The sequence below is a fragment of the Salvelinus fontinalis genome, chromosome 15, assembly GCF_029448725.1.
Source record: "Salvelinus fontinalis isolate EN_2023a chromosome 15, ASM2944872v1, whole genome shotgun sequence".
Lineage (NCBI taxonomy): Eukaryota > Metazoa > Chordata > Actinopteri > Salmoniformes > Salmonidae > Salvelinus > Salvelinus fontinalis.
In genome coordinates, this window is record NC_074679.1 from 31415558 (window position 1) to 31436319 (window position 20762).

At 43.3% G+C, this 20762-nt stretch overlaps 1 protein-coding gene across 17 annotated transcripts in view; it reads right to left on the reverse strand.

The window, feature by feature from the left end:
- The window catches only part of LOC129811789 (bridge-like lipid transfer protein family member 1), a 148432-nt gene that overhangs the window by 36557 nt on the left and 91113 nt on the right, over positions 1 to 20762 (reverse strand). For 11 of the 17 annotated variants that reach the window (XM_055863402.1, XM_055863410.1, XM_055863415.1 and 8 more), the window contains 19 exons: positions 16769 to 17013; positions 16336 to 16441; positions 16144 to 16241; positions 15846 to 16034; positions 15543 to 15711; positions 15220 to 15431; positions 13292 to 13375; positions 12344 to 12542; positions 11945 to 12004; positions 11517 to 11743; positions 10938 to 11126; positions 7489 to 7619; positions 7264 to 7387; positions 6969 to 7081; positions 6739 to 6829; positions 6152 to 6205; positions 4536 to 4807; positions 4150 to 4365; positions 2670 to 2850 (listed from right to left, as the gene is read on the reverse strand). In XM_055863402.1, coding sequence (XP_055719377.1) covers positions 2670 to 2850; positions 4150 to 4365; positions 4536 to 4807; positions 6152 to 6205; positions 6739 to 6829; positions 6969 to 7081; positions 7264 to 7387; positions 7489 to 7619; positions 10938 to 11126; positions 11517 to 11743; positions 11945 to 12004; positions 12344 to 12542; positions 13292 to 13375; positions 15220 to 15431; positions 15543 to 15711; positions 15846 to 16034; positions 16144 to 16241; positions 16336 to 16441; positions 16769 to 17013 — 2960 coding nt within the window. The remainder of the gene's footprint in view (positions 1 to 2669; positions 2851 to 4149; positions 4366 to 4535; positions 4808 to 6151; positions 6206 to 6738; positions 6830 to 6968; positions 7082 to 7263; positions 7388 to 7488; positions 7620 to 10937; positions 11127 to 11516; positions 11744 to 11944; positions 12005 to 12343; positions 12543 to 13291; positions 13376 to 15219; positions 15432 to 15542; positions 15712 to 15845; positions 16035 to 16143; positions 16242 to 16335; positions 16442 to 16768; positions 17014 to 20762) is intronic. The other 6 variants (XM_055863414.1, XM_055863417.1, XM_055863411.1 and 3 more) reach the window with 5 other exon arrangements.

The following is a 20762-nucleotide window of genomic DNA, read 5'->3' on the forward strand; positions in this document are numbered from 1 at the left end:
TCCCATATGGTGCAAACAATTACACAGACACGGAAGACAATCACCCACAACGAACACTGTGACAACGCCTACCTAAATATGACTCTTAATTAGAGGAACGCCAAACACCTGCCTCTAATTAAGAGCCATACCAGGCAACCCAAAACCAACACAGAAACAGAAAACATAGAATGCCCACCCAAACTCACGTCCTGACCAACTAAACATATAACAAATTAACAGAAATAGGTCAGGAACGTGACAAGATTTCGGGTTGTACCTGGTAGGTTCCTTGATAATTTGTGTGAGATTGAGGGCATCTAGCTTAGATTTTAGGACGGCCGGGGTGTTAAGCATGTCCCAGTTTAGGTCACCTAACAGTACGAACTCTGAAGATAGATGGGGGGCGATCAATTCACATATGGTGTCCAGGACACAACTGGGGGCCGAAGGGGGGGAGGGGGTCTATAACAAGCGGCAACGGTGAGAGACTTGTTTCTGGACAGGTGGATTTTTAAAAGTAGAAGCTCGAATTGTTTGGGCACAGACCTGGATAGTATGACCGAACTCTGCAGGCCATCCCTGCAGTAGATTCCAACTCCACCTCATTTGGCAGTTCTATCTTGTCGGAAAATGTTATATTTCAGGATTTTTGGTGGCCTTCCAGGATTCAGACACGGCTAGGATATCCGGGTTGGCGAAGTGTGCTAAAGCAGTGAATAAAACAAATTTAGGGAGGAGACTTCTAATGTTAAAATGCATGAAACCAATGCTTTTACGGTTACGGAAGTCAACAAATTAGAGCACCTGGGGAATGGGAGTGATGCTAGGGGCTGTCGGGCCTGGGTTAACCTCTACATCACCAGAGGAGCAAAGAAGGAAAAGGATAAGAGTACGGCTAAAGGCTAAAAGTACTGGTCGTCTAGTGCGTTCGGGAACAGAGATTAAAAGGAGCAGGTTTCTGGGCGCGGAAGAATAGATGTTGTCAAGTTCAAAGTGAATGGCACAGATCCATATATGGCAATGGTCTATTTACATATAGGCCTGCTGCAGCTTTGATTAGTTATGGCGCACCGGTTTGTGTAGAGTATGGGCCTGATTCGTGCCTGTCAATGCAATGGAATCCAACCCCTACAACAAAATCTCTTGCATAGTTCATTTTGTTTTGGTATGTTGCATTGATTGTGGCTAATATTGCATTGATTCGATCACAATTTCCACAGAAGAGGGAAACGTTCAGTGTTAACTAATGGGGAAAACTCTAGAAAGGTGGTGGAGTTGCCGTATGTGTTCGATTGTGCTCCTGTAGAACACTGTGAGGGTCCTCGGGACAGGCCACATTCTCTCAGCCACTTGAGGTTGAATAGTCGCTGTCGTGAAGGCAGTTTATACAATTTTAAAAACATCACAATACATTCACTGATTTCACAACACACTGTGTGCCCCTACTCCACCACTACCATATATGGGTGTCCAAGCTGTGCGCCAGTAGTTCAAACAGACAGACACCTCGGTGCATTCAACATGTCAATACCTCTCATAAATACAAGTAGTGATGAAGTCAATCTCTCCTCTACTTTGAGCCAGGAGAAATTGACATGCATATTATTAATATTAGCTCTCTGTGTACATCAAGGGCCAGCCGGGCTTCCCTGTTCTGAGCCAAGTCCTTTTTTGTGGCACTTGACAACACGACTGAACAGTAGTCCAGGTGTGACAAAACTAGGGCCTGTAGGACCTGCCTCGTTGATAGTGCTATTAAGAAGGCAGAGCATCGCTTTATTATGGACATACTTCTCCCCATTTTAGCTACTGTTGTATCAATATATTTTGACCATGACAGTTTACAATCCAGGGTTACTACAAGCAGTTTAGTCACCTCAACTTGCTCAATTTCCACATAATTTATTACAAGATTTAGTTGAGTTTAGGGTTCAGGAATGATTTGTCCAAAATACAATGCTTTTAGTTTTAGAAATATTTAGGACTAACATTCCTTGCCACCCACTCTGAAACTAACCGCAATTCTTTGTTAAGTGTTGCAGTCATTTCAGTCGCTGTTGTAGCTGACATGTATAGTGTTGAGTCATGCGCATACAAACATGTCTGTGTGGTTTGACCATTTCAGCTCCTCGAAGATGTGTATGCCGAGGAACTTTTTGACCGTCTCCACGTCGGCCCCGTTGATGAAGATGGGGGTGTGCCCAGTTTGACAGTGCGCAGTTTACTAGGCTACTGATATTGCCTGGGGTTGTTCGCCATGCAAAATGACTTGCAGATAAATGATCTACTGTCAATGCAGTTACATGCTTAGTTCGATGCTAAAGGAGAGAATGTATCAGTCACAAAAGATGAGGTACAGTATTTTCGGAGGGTAGAAAAAAAAGTGAACCGGTTCAGAATGTTTAATTGATTCTCTGACCGATGCATGCTATATTTGGATTAGTTTGGGGTCCAGCGGAACGATGATCTTGTATTTTAAACTTTTGAATCAGGGAACGATGCGTATGGGGAAACATTATATCCCTAAATGGTTACGTATGAGAATAGTTTAACTCTTAAAATCAATGGCAATATAGTTCCTAGCATTTAATACATCATATTGATGGGTCATCATTTAAACACATTATTTATACCATGCTATAAATAGGATAACATAACAGTAATGGAGTGAAAGCAAATTAACTGACCTTGACATCCACTCCCGGAATGTAAAAGACAGTGGTCTCCAGGTCACTGGATTTGGTCTGCAGAGAGGAAGGCACCTTCTTCCCGGACAGGAGGTGGGTGGTTGAGGTGTAAGTGGGCTGGAGCTTCTTCTTCTTGGGTGGAGACTCCTGGTCCAGACTCCTGGAGCTGCGGTCACAACTCCTATAGTACAGGAGGTTAAATAGCTTTCTAGAAACTTTGGTAAAACTTCATCCTTAAGAGTCTTACCCGGGAGTGGGGGAGGGAATACTAAGCTAACATATGGAATGGTTTTAAGATGGTCATACCAAGGATCATTTAGCTATTTGATTTTGAATTGTATGATAAAAAAAATATTATTTGATGAAACATTGAATTTGACCTTGAATAACAGATTCATAAAATGGAAAAACAGTAAAAAAAAATCTATCAATGAGAAGTTTGTTTTAAAGTGGCTGTCCGATACCTGAGAGATATCACAACAATCACAATTTTTATTTATTTTTTATTTTATTTTTTAAAAACATTACACATTAAAAAAAAACAGTCTCTAAACTACTTTCATATACACTGAGTGTACAAAACATTATGAGTACCTGCACTTTCCATGTCATAGACTGACCAGGTCAACCCAATTGAAAGCTATGATCCCTCATTTATGTCACTAGCTAAATCCACTTCAATCAGTGTAGGAGACAGGTTAAAGAAAGATTTTTAAGCCTTGAGACAATAGAGACATGGATTGTGTATGTGTGCCATTCATAGGGTGAATGGGCAAGACAAAATATTTAAGTGCTTTTGAACAGGGTATGGTAGTAGGTACCAGGCGCACCGGTTTGTTTGCAACACTGCTGGGTTTTTCACACTCAACAGTTTCCCGTGTGTATCAAGAATGGTCCACCACCCAATGGACATCCAGCCAACATGACACAACTGTGGGAAGCATTGGAGTCAACATGGGCCAGCATCCCTGTGGAACACTTTCGACACTTTGTAGAGTCCATGCCCTAATGAATTGAGGCTGTTCTGAGGGCAAAAGGTGTGTGAGTGGGGGGGTACCTTCAGATGAGCTTGTGAGGCTTGTGGGCATCATAGAGGATAACAGAGAATATCATCCTGTTCCTAAGTCTCATCTTTCCATAGATTGGTCATATTAGTTTTTTAGGCCAAACTGTTCAGACGCTACAGACGTTTTCGTGAGAAGACAGATTTTCAGGATGTCTCATGGTCTGACAAACCATGAGACACCTTCCACCGCAGGTGTGGTGGATTGAGACGCAGTCCATGCATATCTCTAGCTTAAACAGATGGATTTTGATGGAGATGTTTTATTATGCTAATTCGATTTCTGTGGCGGGCGCGGACATCGACTCGAGGGGGTTAACTTAAAGCCTGCAGATATAATACTTGATGATTTGTCTAGGTTATAATAAGGCATAAGTTATTAAATAGTTAGAAGATCCCTAGGGTTCAAGGCCGTACCTTCTGAAGGAGACATCCTCGTGCTCGGGCTGCTGGGTGGTGGGATGCAGGACACACTTGCCACTGTCAATCTCCACACGCACGTCCAGCTCAAAGTCGATGTTCCTCTCAGTGACTGAGCTCATGAGGCTGCGGTTGGTGGGTGTGCTGGGCCAGCGCTCACTGAACATCTGGCTGACAGCGGCGAAGCCTGATGGTTTTCTGTGTGGTGGTTGGCTGCGACATCAGAACAAACGGGGGTCGTGTTTAGTAGGCAGGAAAACGTTTAGTTTTTTTTTTTAATGAAATTGCATGCTTTTTAGTCTAATAGTAGGTTTAATATGGGTCTGGGAAACCGGCCAAACAAAGACGAGAGAGAGGTGGAAAGGGGAGGGGGGATAACTCACACAGTCCTCCTGAAGTAGCTAGATGACCTCTCGCGGTCAAACTCTTCCTCCTTGTCGGAGTCCTCTGAGGAAGAGGAGGAGAGCTCGTCGCGCCGCATGTCGTCGTGCTGGAAGGGAATGCCAGGTGAGAAGACGGCGGGGGTTGCAGGGGCACTGAACACTGAGTGGGTTTCTTGGCTAACAGATGGGAAATGATGAAGGTGATGAAGATGAGGATGGAGTGGCTCGTCAATGGTGATGGATAACAGGTCCATTTCTGTCTCCTCCGGAAACTTCAGCAGAGAACATATGGGAGGTGTTGAGAGGGGGACAGTTAGACTCTTTTAATTAAAAAAGGTCAACATTTTGAAAGTGCTCTAAACTCTGTAGCAGATAACATCCTGTTCAAAGTATCTGTATGTTTGTGTAGTAATGCATGTCACAATTTGTTATAATTGCCAATACACAATGAGCGTTACAGTCATAATCTACTCTAGCTTGGCATCTTCAAAAACATTTTTGAAACATGGCCAATATCATGGCTATTGCTAGATGTAATGTACATAACTAGAGGCTACAATGTCCTGTAATACAGACTGCTATGTGCTTGAAGTTTTTCCCCCCAACAGGCAGCTCAGAGATCATGCAGTGCTCTGGGAGAAGACAGAGGAAAGGGATATGGAGTCAGAGATGAAGAGGATGAAGTGAAGGATGAAGACACCTGGGCAGAAAGAAGCTGCAGGACAACGTCTTCTCTCAGGACAGTGGATGAAGCTGATCACCTCCCAAAACAAAAAACATTGCAACCCCTCACAAAGGACAGTATAGCCATAAACAACCACTGTCCTGAGCAGTTTGCATAAAGTATACATTTTCAAAAAGTAAAGGACGAAACCTCAATGTTACCTCTAGTCATGGTTTTGAGGCACAATTACTCTGAGGTTGGCCAAGCTAAGGGTTTAGAGTGTTAGGCTCAGAGGCTCTATACATCCTAAACGTCTTAAATCATAGCTACTAGGGTTGGCATAGCTGCTGCAGTTAGAAAAAGAGATCTGTGATTGAAAGAAGTTGATTTGGAGCGACATGAAAATTCATAACAGGATGCGAGTGTGTGAATCAATGGCACATTGAAATATAATCCTAAACATTTATTATATACATGTACAGCATACTATGCAGGCACATTACCATACACATCCATAAGTCTAACCATATCTACAGAGCCGCAATATCGCCGATGACTAATGAAAAATTACAGTTTTCTTTGTAACACATAATCAGATGCAATGGCTGGTAGAAAGCCTTGTAATTAATAGCATATTACTCCCTACTAACCATATTGCCATTTGAGTTGTATTGTAAGTGCATAAACAATATTAGCTCGAGTGCACTTAACTTGCTGATCTCTTGCTACTGAAGATGGTAAGGCATGCATCAATCCAACATACATGAAAATCAAGCATTGATTGATACTTCTAGCCTTTTTCTCATCATCCTGTTTTGAATTGCCATGTTTTCAAACAAATCAGTCTTTAACAATTTATTAGAAGAAGAGGAAGAAGTGGAAGACGAAGAAGCGGAAGGTTCTTTTTTGATTTTCATTTGTTTGGGATTGCTTTTGGTTGTTTTACAAATACCTTGAAGACCTCTCCTGGACTGACTGGTTGGTTTGTAGAGTCCTGATTATTAATCTTCAGTTGAACAGAAAGAGAACAATGGAATCCATCCAAAAAATGAAAGCATGGCAACATGTTCAAGAGGGGATTTTACGCTCAAAAAGGCACACAAAGGAATAATCCACTCCAAAACTATTGTAATTTGTGTTTTGCGTCATCATGACAATGTGGCAAGTTACAATTTGCTTTTTGAAAGTCCATCATCTTGAATACTTGATTGCTCACATGCAAAACATTTTGGGACTGTATCAACAGTGGACTATTGACAAAAATACTATATTGAGTATTTTTTGAGTGGATTATTCCTTTAACACTCCTTAAAGCTACAAGCAAGCTGAAAAGCTAACACTTAGCTTCCGCTGACATATCAGAGCGTTTCCACAATGTTTAGACACACACAGCCTCAGGTCAAGAGGCCTGTCATAGTGTTAAACAAACAAACGACATGGAGGATGAAATGATGCCCTAACTCAATAAAATGCTGTGCAACTGCCATTTTGGAGAATCCTATTGTTATTAACTACCATTGTCGTCATTCTATACATTACCGTGTCCTGGATGTTGAAGGTAACTCTTGGTCCAGGGGAGGATGCGTCTACTCTGATGTCCGGCAAGTCATTTACGTCTCCTATTCTGGAACTGAGCAGGAAATTAGGAAAAATAATCCAACCCATTGGAATTTCAATATAATTCCCAATCCTAACTTTACTGAATTGATACAGAATTGACCCATATCCTGCTAGGTTTCAACTGCAGACAAGGAATTATCTTACAGTACCTTTGGCGCTCCATCCTTTTAAGTGGAGGCCTCCCTGCTGCTGTAGAGATGCTCTTGGAACGGTTATAGCTGGGTTTGTATCCCAGACCCCACTTGTCCTTTAGAGATGCAGCCTGGTGGAGAAGCATACAAACAAGTGATCAGGGTTTATCAGTGCTGGTGTTCTTTCCATTTAAATTGAGATGTAGGGAGTTGTAAGTTGCAGGATTTACAAATGGATTTCAAATAAAGACTCCCACAGTCCAGAAGTATTAAGCCTAGCAAAAGGGGGTTTGTAAGTGCGTAGTGGTCTCACCCTCATGCTGGAGCGGCGTAGTTTCTTGCGGACATCTCTCCTGATGTCGTTGACGGCCACAGACTCCAGCTGCTGGTAGCGCTGGATCTCCTGGTTAATTGTGCCTTCACTCGCTCCCAATTTCCTGTGAAAGGAGATAATACAGTATACATTTCATGAAATGGAGATGAGTGATCTGACTTCAAGGGTTGATCCTTGGGTTTGGTGTTTGACAAGAACTCTTACTTGAGGTCATCAATGACTTTGGCCTGCTCGTTCAGCTCTCTGATGTCCACTATTCTTTTGTTTAACTTCCCTCTTCTTGGATCTAAGATCTGGTTGCCCACTGCCGCCTGCCGCCTGAGGTCTATGGTCTCCTGTGGAGTATAAAGGACAAATTACACCCTGAAATTCACATATTACACCACATAATGTTTGGGTATTTGTATAACAATCACCACAATTAAATAACCTAAATTAGATTACACCGCCAACCTAGGTTATTCACACCACAAAACTAAGGTATTAAACCAATAATTAATTATTACACCAAAGTTACCCAGCCACCTTTGACATTGTAATCATTTATCCAGAGCGACTTACAGTTAGTGCATTCATCTTAAGATAGCTAGGTGGAAGAAGCACATATCACAGGCATAGAAAGTAAAATTTTCCTCAATAAAGTAGCCATCAGTAGAGTCAGGGAGGAGGGTGGGGGGGGGGGGGGGGGTCGAAGTGACGAGGAGGAATATTTAAGATACTGTTTGAAGGTAGGATTTCAAATTCTTTCAGAAGATGGGCAGGGACTCTGCTGTCCTAGCTTCAGGGTGAAGCTGGTTCCACAATTTGGGTGCCAGGACAGAGAAGACTGGGCTGAGCGAGCGAGAGCTGCCCTCCCATAGGGTGGGCCAAGAGACCTGAGGTGGCAGAACGGAGTGCTCAGGTTGGGGTGTAGGGTTTGAGAATATTGAAGGTAGGGAGGGGCAGTTCTACTTGCTGTTCCGTAGGTAAGCGGCATGGTCTTGTAGTGGATGCGAGCTTCGACTGGAAGCCAGTGGAGTGTGCGGAGGAGCAGAGAGTACTTGGGGAAGGTTGAAAACCAGGCGGGCTGCAGCGTTCTGGATGAGCTGCAGGGGTTTGATGGCACAAGAGGGGAGCCCAGCCAACAGTGAGTTGCAGTAGTCCAGACAGGAGAGGAGACGTGCCTGGATTAGGACCTGAGTTGCTTCCTGTGTGAGGTAGGGTCGTACTCTACAGATGTTGTAGAGCATGAATCTGCAGGAGTGAAACACTGCTTTGATGTTTGCAGAGAACGACAGGGTGTTGTCCAGGGTCATGCCAAGGTTATTTGCACTCTGGGAGGGCAACACTGTGGAGTTGTCAACCGTGATGGAGAAGTCTTTGAGCGGGCAGGTCTTCCCCGGGAGGAAGAGCATCCCCGTCTTGTCGAGGTTGAGGTGATGGGCCAACATCCAAGTTGAGATATCTGCTAGGCACGCAGAGATGCGTGTCACCACCTGGGTGTCAGAAGGGGGGGAAGGAGAAAAGTAGTTGAGTGTCTTCAGCATAGCTATGATAGGAGAGACCATGTGAGGATATGACGGAGCCGAGTGACTTGGTGTATAGAAAGAAGAGGGCCAAGAACCAAGCCCTGGGGGACACCAGTAGTGAGAGTACGTGGTGCAGACACAGATCCTCTTCATGTCACCTGGTAAGAGCGGCCTGTCAGGTAGGATGCAATCAAAGAGCGTGCAGTGCCTGAGATGCCCAGCCTTGAGAGGGTGGAGCGGAGGATCTGATGGTTCACGGTGTCAAAGGCAGCGGATAGATCTAGGAGGATGAAAACAGAAGAGAGAGAGTCAGCTTTGGCAGTGCGGAGAGCCTCCATGACACAGAGAAGAGCAGTCTCGGTTGAGTGACCCGTCTTGATGCCTGACTGGTTTGGGTTAAGAAGGTTGTTCTGAGAGAGAGATAACGAGAAAGCACTCTCAAGTGTTTTGGAAAGAAAAGAAGGGATACAGGTCAATAGTTTTTGACGTCAGATGAGTCGTGTGTTGGTTTCTTGAGGAGGGGAGCGACTTGGGCCAGTTTTAAGTTAGAGGGGACACAGCCAGTGGACAGGGATGAGTTGTTGAGGGAAGTGAGAAGTTTCCAAAGATGGTCTGGAGAAGGGTGGAGGGGATGGGGTCGAGCGGGCAGATTGTCGGCCGGCCAGACCTCACTAGTCGCAGGATTTCATCTGGAGAGAGAGGGGAGAAAGAGATAAAGACGTAGGGTAGTTCTGTGTGAGTGAGACCAGTGGACTTAATAGGCTGAGTGATGTTGTCAACCTTCTTTTCAAAGTGGTTGACAAAGTTGTCCGCAGAGAGGAAGGGGGTGGGGGTGGAGGAGAAGGTGGAAAAGAGTTTCCCAGGGTTAGAGGCAGAAGCTTGACATTTTGAGTGGTAGAAAGCTTTAGCAGCAGATACAGAGGAAGAGAAGGTAGAGAGGAGGGAGTGACAGGACGATAGGTCCTCCATTTAAACTCAGCTGTCTGCTGCCCTGTTCTGTAAGCTTGTAATGAGTCACTTAGCCACGGAGCAGGAGGGGAGGGCCGAGCCGGCCGGGAGGAAAGGGGACAGTGTGAGTCATTGGATGTGGAAAGGGAGGAGTAGGGTCGAAGCGGCAGAATCAGGAGACAGGAGGGAGAAAGATTCACCACCTCAGTCACATCTTACACTCACACCAATTATCATGTTATACACACACATAAACAGCAGAAAAATATGTGAAATGAAAGTCACCATCACCATAATACTAGAGACCTTTAGGACCGATTGGTAACCCAATTCTCGGATGAGGGAGTTAACACAACATGTGTAACCAGGTGAAAAGATAACCAGAAGAGCCTAAACCCCACAGAGTCAATTGATAAGTGACCATATTATTTTTGCCATAGGGATGGGCATGGTAATTCGAATATCCGAACGGACGTTCGTTTTTGAATATTTGCGAGAGTATACATAAACATAAAATAAATCATAGGCCTATTTTAACAATGAAAAGGCTTTATTCAAATTAAATAAAAGTATATATGTGACATTGCTACACACAAGGATATACCGTGACATTTTTAATTCAATAAAAACACATACTGTAGTCTACATGGGGTTTGTTGTTATTGTCAGCCAATCAAAGTGGCACTAGTCAGTGGCTCCATGTGTAATAGCAAGCAGCATTGGAGAACTCTAATCAACTAAAAATGGAATTTAAATTACATGATTAAGTTAGCTAAATAAGAAGTAGTAAGCTACAAGGAGCAACCATCGGCAACCATTAAATCTGAATTAAGGACGGGAAGTGCAGTAAAATAGCCTCAATTGCTGCATGAAAGCAGAGCGGCACCTCTCTCGAGTTATGTATTTACATGCATTTCAACTATCCAGATCTCCCCCAAAAATGTTATGATATTATTCGAATTGTGAACTTGTTTCAAATGCCCATCCCTAGTTTGCCGTTAGTTTGTTGTCCAAATATACACTTGCTGCGAGCCCTCTGATATTATCACAATTCATTGAGTCACTTAGCAATTGAAATCCATTCTACAGCTTGAAATCTGGACCATAGAGCCTTAATGTTACCCTTAGCGTGATTAACGGGCCCAGAAGGTAGGACAATAGAGAGTGGGGCAGTTGAGGATGGGCTACAGTACATACACATCCCCAGGATAGGGGTCTGGGAGCCCTGGCCATGTTCCCTCTGGACGGGGGAAGGGCATAGTGGTTAAGGTAGTCGCCTGGTACGGAGACGCTCTGGACACTGGGGCTTTTCAGGCCCAGAATGCTGTTTACCAGCCGTGTCCTGAACGTAAGCCTAGGGCTGCTGCTCTCTCCCTCTGGGCTCCCCTGCAATCAACGGGATGGATACGCCCAAGGCAAGGTTCAACTGGGTGCATGGACTAAGCAGCTTGGATAGCTTTTAGTGCTGTCACAGTGGTTGTAATGGGTTGACATGGCTTGAACAGACATGCAGTCTTGACACTCAGTGCTTTTTTACATTCTTGACACACAGTCAGGGATTTTACACACGCACACAGAGCTACTATAATCTCTAACACAATCATAGTGCTTTGACAGCCTCTTAAATCGTCTTGTGGTAGTAGTGCACCAGAATCACAGGCATTAACACACTCACAGGATACGAACACACTCAGAGTTATACAATTCACATGTTCAAAGTAATACACAAATATTCAGCATTGTTATCATGGTTAGGGAAGGACTGAAAACACTGACCATATGGATGGTCGGCGACATGGTGTCGGCCTCATCCTCATCAGACAAGTTGACCATGTTGATTGAGTTGAGGTCAGCGATGTCATCCACATCCTCCTCTCCCGTCAGCGAGGTCAGTGTGTTGCCTAGGGCGTTGAGACGCTTGCCAATGTTGGGGTCCATGTGGACGTCGATACCACACATTTTCCACAGCACGTTCAGCGCCCAGGTGCCTGCACTGCTGCTTTCTGATGGTCGCACAGTCAGGGCGAGAGAAAATTATCCTACACTAAATCCATCCATCACTCACTAGAATACAAATATCTTGCTCACAAAGAAGAAAACAGCTGTGATGTGTTTTGGATAAAAGCTTGACAACGTTCACAGTTAAACTAACCCCTTTCATAATATACACAAGGTTTGATGCCCATTATCTGTGCAGTACTTACCTGCTGACAACTGGCCTGTGGTTCTGGAGCACACTTCATATGTGCCATCTGGAACAACACCTACAAAATCAACACATTCAAATATTACATCAATAAGAGGACCGGCACTGTGTAGGGGACCACACTGTAGGAAGTTAGGCACATCTAGAGCTTAATTAGGGTGGAATATCACAAGCTATCGGTCTCTTTGGTACTCAATATATGGGTGAAGCTTTAGACTTTCCCTATGTTTTTTTATGTACTTATTCTATATAAAGTCATATTCTGATGTTAAACTTAAAAACTCAGCTTTTCCAGGCCCAGCTCTAAATATAGACAAGCCGTCTCATTTCCTGACTTCATGCATTTTCAATCCCAGTCTGTATGTAAAAGGCAACATCTTGCGGTCCAATCACTCACAGGCGTTCATGATCATGTCTCCTCGGATCTCAGGCTTCCAGTCGTCCCAGGAGGTCTCAAAGCCCTCGGCGAAGCGGATGCAGAAGTTCTTGAAGTGGCCCTTGCTGACCAGCGACTCAGAGGAGCAGGCGGTGATCAGCGTGCTCTCGATAGTCAGCACCAGGGCAGAGCCCGTGTCAAAGTCAATGCTGTGGTTGGCCTGTGAGGATCGAGGTTTGAGGGTGGATGGGGGAGTAAGATGTTAAAGTTAGGTTACCGGATAAGTCTAGCACAGGGATAACATTAAGGTTAACAGTCAGTCGTGTGTTATGAATAGGTGAAGGGTTACGGTAACATTTTATCTGTTTATAAACATTAAATAGTTTGTTAAGAATTAAACTCAACACACTTAAGGCCTGTTAGTTATCCATGCATCATATTATGATTAGAGGTGTTTGTAATAATTCATGAAATTATATGAATTTATACACAGGTTTGCTGATAGAAACCTAGTAATGGTTTACTAATGGTTAAAAAACGATTTAATAATGGTTTATAAGCATATTGGCGGACCTTCAAATAAAGTATATTACTTAGGAATAGGAAATGTGCCTGTGTGTAATGTTGAAAAACACATTGGCTCCATGGAAACACCCATTTAGTTGATGCATATTTAATGCAGTTGTGACGTTGTGCGTGCCATAACACTCATGATAACAATAAAGTACCTGTGCCAATTGACCGTAACGGTGAGACATTCAACCAGTCAAACAATTTCAAGCTTCATTAAAGTTATGCCAGTTGTATCAATAAAATTGCTGGTTGTAAACTGCCATAACCTGTTATGTCAGCATTGTGTCAAGATTGCATCACAAACACTTATAACAGGTTGTTACAAGTAAAACAGTAATAAACCATTGAATAACATCACACAAGTGTTCACAAGAGATTGAATAGATTGTAAGTTACTTTTCGTGCATATTTTTGCGGGCCTACAGATCTGCTGGCCTCAGCTTCAGAGCGAATGCCTTCGAAACCTGGTATATGTCCTTTCTATGGAGATAAGAAACACAAGTATAACTTTGACTAACTTGTAAGAGAAACAACCAGGGACTGTGGATGTAGTCATCAAATTCCAACTTTGATTAATCCTTTAACTATGTTCCACTATTAGTCAGTCATTCACCAATTCACAAATGAAATCTTAAGCATTTATGAAGACATTTACCTTGAAGTCATTTTGTAATTTGCTGCTAATGCAAAGGCCACTGCACTGAAAAACCTTTCTCCACCATTCCCATGTTTGCTATGTTTCCAAGGATATCAAGATAGGCCTAATTGTATCTATTCAGCTACATACTAATGCAGCTAGCTACACTTTATTAGGTACACCACCCATTTCACAAAAATGGTTTACTCCTATATACAGTGAGTCACGTGGCCGTGGCATGCTGAGCAGGCAGACAGGCATCGAGGCATTCAGTGACTGTTTGAATGAACGTTAGAATGGGCAACATGAGTGACCTTTGAGCGTAGTATGATTGTCGGTGCTGTTAAGTTCATGTTTTAAGTATCCCTATATTTCTGTTATTACGGGGCTTTCACTCAGTCAAGAGTGCACCTGCGCGGGAAGTCTTGTTGTTGATGGACCTAGCCTTGAGTGTAATGGCTACCTTGTAGTGTGTTCGAATAGTATAGTAAACTTTGTTAAACTGGAACCTTGTCGTTGTGTCATTTCGAGTTAACAGGTGCCAGGCGCGCCAGTTCCTTATCTTAGAAACGGCCGGCCTCCTGGGATTTTCACGCACGACAGTGTCTATGGTTAGCTGAGAATGGTGAGACAAACAAAAAACATCCAGTCAGCGGCAGTCCTGTGGGTGCTTGTGATGACAAGTCTAAGGAAAACGGCTATCGCAGCATTTGACCACACAGCGTTCCACTCCTATCAGCTAAAAACAAGAAGAAGCGGCTCCAGTGGGCAGGCGATCACCAACACTGGACAATTGAGGAGTGGAAAACATTGCCTGGTCCGATGAATCCCGGTTCCTGTAGCATCATGTTGATGGCAGAGAATTTGACGTTAGCAGCATGAGTCCATGGCCCCATCCTGTCTGGTGTCAACGGTACAGGCTGGTGGCGGTGGTGTAATGGTGTGGGGAACGTTTTACTGGCACATGTTAGGTCCCTTGATACCAATTGAGCAACGTTTCCATGACCAAAAGAATTTAGGCTGTTCTGGAGGCAAGTGGGGTCCGACCCAGTACTAGATAGGTGTACATAATAAACTGTCCACTGAGTGTATATAAGTAGTAATAGTAGTTATTAAAAATGACCAAATTACTACTATTACTACTCATTATTCTATATTTTGTGTTTTTATAATTGGTTCTGATTCAAATGAACATTGTGACAAAAAATGGTTGTAAAAAAGAATAACCCATTTGAGAAAACATTGGATCAGCTCCTTTGCGAACGAGATGACCCATGATTTGATGATTACTCACACTGTGTGCCACTTTCAGACAAGCATATTTCTTACAATTTAGCTAATATCAATGTAACACACAAACAGTTTCAGGACAAGGTCTGAAACAGAAAAACACAAACAAAAAATGGGTCTAAGGGTCAAAGACTAAATTTATCACCGTCAGGGTTGTTGTAGTAAAATACACAGTAATGTAATGTATTATTTGTAATATGTAACTATTCTTAGTAACATTGTGTGTCCAAGACGTGTGTCCTCTTTCTCTACAAGCCCCAACTTGCAACATGCATTAATATACAGTACTTAAAAATTATATACCATTTTAACATGCCACATTGCAAAGGCTTTCTTCCGAAAACATTAGGGTGCAAAATAAAGGACCACATTTTTAAGATCATCCTTCTCCTCCTACCAGTGAGTTGTTAGTGATGGGCAAACAGATTCCAAGGTCGTTGACGGTGAGCTGTAGGAACAGGGTGCTGAAGGCCTGGGCTGAGGTCTGCTGGATGCCCGGCAGCTTGTCCACCACCTCCTTGGTGGCCATGTGGATGTCTTTGTTCAATGCCAGACGCTGCTCGTTCCAGTTGTCGTAGGCTGCCTTGTAGTTCAGCCAGAAGAGTACAGCTGCAACGAGAAAGGAAACAGTGATGAAGTTTTCCATAACGATTTTGTAGGGGAGTTGATGCAATTTAGAGAATTAGATTCCGAGAATCTGAAAACTTAATAAGGCCTGACCTCTGTCAAAGGCAACAGGCTGAGCAAAGACGATTGGCCGGTTGAGAGTGATGAGTACTGCCTCTTTGTCTGAGGAGCCACTGATCTCCTCCTGAAGGGCGTTCCGTAAGCCAATACGAGTGCGGAAGTAGGCCACCTGGTGGAAGTCTGAACCCGCCTCCTCGTACACCTGTGGAATAAATAAATCGTTATATCTCACAAAACAGGGGCAGACACAGTACTTTGTTGATCCTCAAAAGGAGGAATCTGATTCCAGCAGCTAATTGAAACAAACACAACCTATATTAATTCGCTGTAGCCTACCTGGTGCTTGACTATTTGGCCCAGGGCGAGGTTCAGGTCCACTTGGCACTTCCCAAACAGTTTGAGGTAACTGCTGCTGCCGCCGGGCTGGGCTTTACATTGGATCCTGTTGGAGAGCTCCAGCTCTATCAGCCCTGTCTCGAAGCGCACCGCTCTCATGGATGGAGTGGTGGCTGTCATCTGGATCCCCTGCAAACCACAAGAATCCAGGAAAAAGTCATCAGTTTCTTTCCCGTACTGAAGCAATAAGTAACAAGAATGTAAACTGCAGCACATTTCTTGTTTTAAATACTGGTACCTTAAACATCAGACTGAGTGAGTAGAGCAAAATCTTGGGCTTGTCAGCGTCTGTTGAGATGTCGTGCTCATTCCACAGAGGGATGGGCTGCTCTCCTCCTGCATAGACAAACATTTAACCCAAAGTGTCTAAGCAAAATACTGAAACACAACAACAACTTTCAATGTCCTTGTGTTATACAGCGGGACAGACCTGATACTTTCTGGATGACCTCATTGACTTCCTTCATGAAAACCTTCTGCAGGAACACCAGGTGGTTCAGGAGGTCAGTGGTGAGGTTGTGCTCAAAAGAACCAATCTACGTGAAGGGGGATTGAAATCAATGAAAATAACAGAAAGGCCCACAGACTGAATATGCTGCCAATTACCACTTTATTGACAATGTTTCGATTCACAAGTATCTTCGTCAGGCCCAACGGACTGAGTACTCACATCCACAAATATATACACATTTCACCCCGCATGAGCATTACGCGCGACGCCAATTTATATCTAGCTCAAATAATATCCAAACAAATGAACAAACAATCAAAATAGAACAAAACTCTGTTGACATATATTTTATATTAATAAAAGGTATAGTCTGCAATACCGGAGCTACTCTACTTGAATATGGCAGCCTCACCTCAGCCACACAGCGCAGGTAATTCCCCTGGAGGTAGTTGCCCTGCTTCATGGGGATTGGGAAGTCGTCAGTAAAATCCGAGTGGCCCTCATGGTCCTCCATTATGTATTCTCCAGACATGGTGACTGGCGGGAGGTTGAGGTTGGCCGAGGGTGGCATGGCGGACATGGTGTCCACCGGAGACACCTTGGACTGGAAACACAGCTTGTGGTTGGGCAGCTCGAACGTGAACCTTGTCTGGGCTCCTGCAGAGAACAATGAGTTTATCAATCCACTCAGAATTAAATTAAGATTCATTGTCAGATCACAAATAATAAGATCCTCATAATACAAGTACAATATCCCATTAGCCCAGTCGGAGGTTAAAGCTGGGTGCTAACTACTGTGCCTTCAAAAAGTATTCATAGCCCTGGACTTATTCCACATTTTGTTGTGTTACAGCCCAATTTCAAAATTGATTAAATTCATTCTCTCAACCATCTACACACAACACCCCATGTTTTCATACATTTTTACACATTTATTGAAAATGAAATACAGAAATATCTAATTTACATAAGTATTCATACCCCTGAATCAATACTTTGTAGAATAACCTATGGCAGAGTTTATAGCTTTGAGTCGTCTTGGGTATGTCTGTATCAGCTTTGCACATCTGGATTTGGGGATTTTCTCCCATTCTTCCTTTCAGATTTTCTCGAACTCTGTTAAGTTAGATGGGGAGTGGCAGTGAACAGCAATCTTCAAGTCTTTCCACAGATTTTCAATGCGATTCAAGTGCCTTTTTTAAAAACTCAAGGCATGCTGTCATGTTCCTTTTTCTAAAGGAGGCTTCCGTCTGGAAACTCTTCTATAAAGCCCAGGTTGGTGAAGTGCTGTAGAGACTGGATGGCCAGCCTTTGGCAGAGTCTTTTTCCATTTCCAATGATAGAGACCACTGTGCTCTTGGAAACTTTTAACACTCTATAAATGGTTTTATACCATTCCCCAGATACACTACATGGCCAAAAGTATGTGGATTTGGCTATTTCAGTCACACTCGTGGCTGACAGGTATATAAAATTGAGCACACAGCCATGGGATCTCCAAAGACAAACATTGGTAGTAGAATGGCCCGTACTGAAGAGCTCAGTGACTGACTTTCAACGTGGCACCGTCATAGGATGCCACCTTTCCAACAAGTCAGTTCGTCAAATTTCTGCCTTCCTAGAGCTGCCCCGGTCAACTGTAAGTGCTGTTATTGTGTGGAAGTGGAAACGTTTTGGAGCAACAACAGCTCAGCCGCGAAGTGGTAGGCGACACAAGCTCACAGAACAGGACCGTCGAGTGCTGAAGCGTGTAGCGTGAAAAAATATTCTGTCCTCATTTGCAACACTCACTACCAAGTTCCAAACTGCCTCTGGAAGCAACGTCAGCACAAGAACTGTTCGTTTGGAGCTTCATGACATGGGTTTTCATGGCCGAGCAGCCGCATACAAGCCTAAGATCACCATGTGTAACGGTGTAAAGCTCGCCGCTATTGGACTCTGGAGAAGTGAAAACTCGTTCTCTGGAGTGATGAATCATGCTTCACCATCTGGCAGTCCGACGGACGAATCTGGGTTTGGCGGATGCCAGGAGAACACTACCTTCCCCAATGCATAGTGCCAACTGTAAAGTTGGGTGGAGGAGGAATAATGGGGCTATTTTTCATGATTTGGGCTCGGTCCCTTAGTTCCAGTGAAGGGAAATCTTAAAGTTACAGCATACAAAGACATTCTAGACGATTTTGGGGAAGACCCATTCCTGTTTCAGCCTGACAATGGCCCTGTGGACAAAGCGAGGTCCATACAGAAATGGTTTGTCAAGATCGGTGTAGAAGATCTTGACTAGCCTGCACAGAGCCCCGATCTCAACCCCATCAAACACATTTGGGATGAATTGGAACACCGACTGCGAGCCAGGCCTAATCGCCCAACATCAGTACACAATGTCACTGATGCTTGTGGCTGAATGGAAACAAGTCCCCGCAGCAATGTTCCAACATCTAGTAGAACGCCTTCCCAGAAGAGAGGAGGCTGTTATAGCAGCAAAGGAGGGACCACCTCCATATTAATGCCCATGATGTTGGAATGAGATGTTCGACGAGGCATGTACATGTAGTGTACATGCCTCATATCAATTATATCTTGGAGATCCAAGGACAGTTCCTTGGACTTCAGTGTATAGTTTCTGCTCTGACACGCACTGGCAACTGTGGGCCCTTATACAGACAGGTGTGCTTCTTTCTAAATGTCAAAACAATTGAATTAGCCACAGGTGGACTCCAATCAAATTGTAGTGACATCTCAAGGATGATCAACGGAAATTGGATGCACATGAGCTACATTTGGAGTGTCATAGCAAAGGGGTGTGAATACTTACAGTACCAGTCAAAAGTTTGGACGCACCTACTCATTCCAGGGTTTTACTTTATTTTTACTATTTTCTACATTGTAGAATAATAGTGAAGATCAAAACGATGAAATAACACATATGAAATCATGTAGTAACCAATGTTTTTTTTTTTTTTTTTTACTTCTTATGGCTGCAGGGGCAGTATTGAGTAGCTTGGATGAAAAGGTGCCCAGAGGTGCCCAGAGTAAACTACCTGCTCCTCAGTCCCAGTTGCTAATATATGCATATTATTATTAGTATTGGATAGAAAATACTCTGAAGTTTCTAAAACTGTTTGAATGATGTCTGTGAGTATAACAGAACTCATATGGCAGGCAAAAACCTGAGAACCTATCCAGGAAGTGGGAAATCTGAGGTTTGTAGGCTTTCAACTCATCGCCTATCGAATACACAGTGGGATATCGGTCATTTTGTGGGTCATGGGTCATCCTACGGCTTCCACTAGATGTCAACAGTCTTTAGAACCTTGTCTGATGCTTCTACTGTGAAGGGGGGCGGAATGAGAGGGGATTGAGTAAGGTCTATCATGACCTGAACATGCGCTGACCAGGCGCGTTCATGTGCGAGCGAGCTCTAATCCATCGCACTTCTGAAGACAAAGGAATTCTCCGGTTGGAACATTATTGAAGATTTATGTTAAAAACATCCTAAAGATTGATTCAATACATCGTTTGACATGTTTCTACTGACTGTTACGGAACTTTTTGAAATTTCATCTGCTTTTAGTGAACGTGCTTCGTGACTTTGGATTTGTTTACAATAGTAGCTATTTGGACATAAATGATGGACATTACCGAACAAATCAAACATTTATTGTGGAACTGGGATTCCTGGGAGTGCATTCTGATGAGGATCATCAAAGGTAAGTGAATATTTATAATGTTATTTCTGACTTCTGTTGACTGCACAATATGGCGGATATATTTTTGTCTTGATTGAGCTCTGAGTGCCGACCTCAGATTATTGCATGGTTTGCTTTTTCCGTAAAGCTTTTTTGAAATCTGACACAGCGGTTGCATTAAGAACAAGTTTATCTTTAATTCTATGTAAAACATGTATCTTTCATCAAAGTTTATGATGAGTATTTCTGTTATTTGATGTGGCTCTCTGCAATTTCTCCAGATATTTTGGAGGCATTTCTGAACATGGCGCCAATGTAAACTGAGGTTTTTGTATATAAATATGAACTTTATCGAACAAAACATATATCTATTGTGTAACATGAAGTCCTATGAGTGTCTTCTGATGAAGATCATCAAAGGTTAGTGATTCATTTTATCTCTATTTCTGCTTTTTGTGACTCCTGTCTTTGACTGGAAAAATGGCTGTGTTTTTCTGTGATTTGGCAGTGACCTAACATAATAATTTGTGGTGCTTTCGCTGTAAAGCCATTTTGAAATCGGACATTGTTGTGGGATTAACAAGAAGTGTATCTTTAAAATGGTGTGAAATACTTGTATGCTTGAGGAATTTTAATTATGAGATTTCTGATGTTTGAATTTGGCGCCCTGCACTTTCACTGGCTGTTGTCATATCGATCCCGTTAACGGGATTGCAG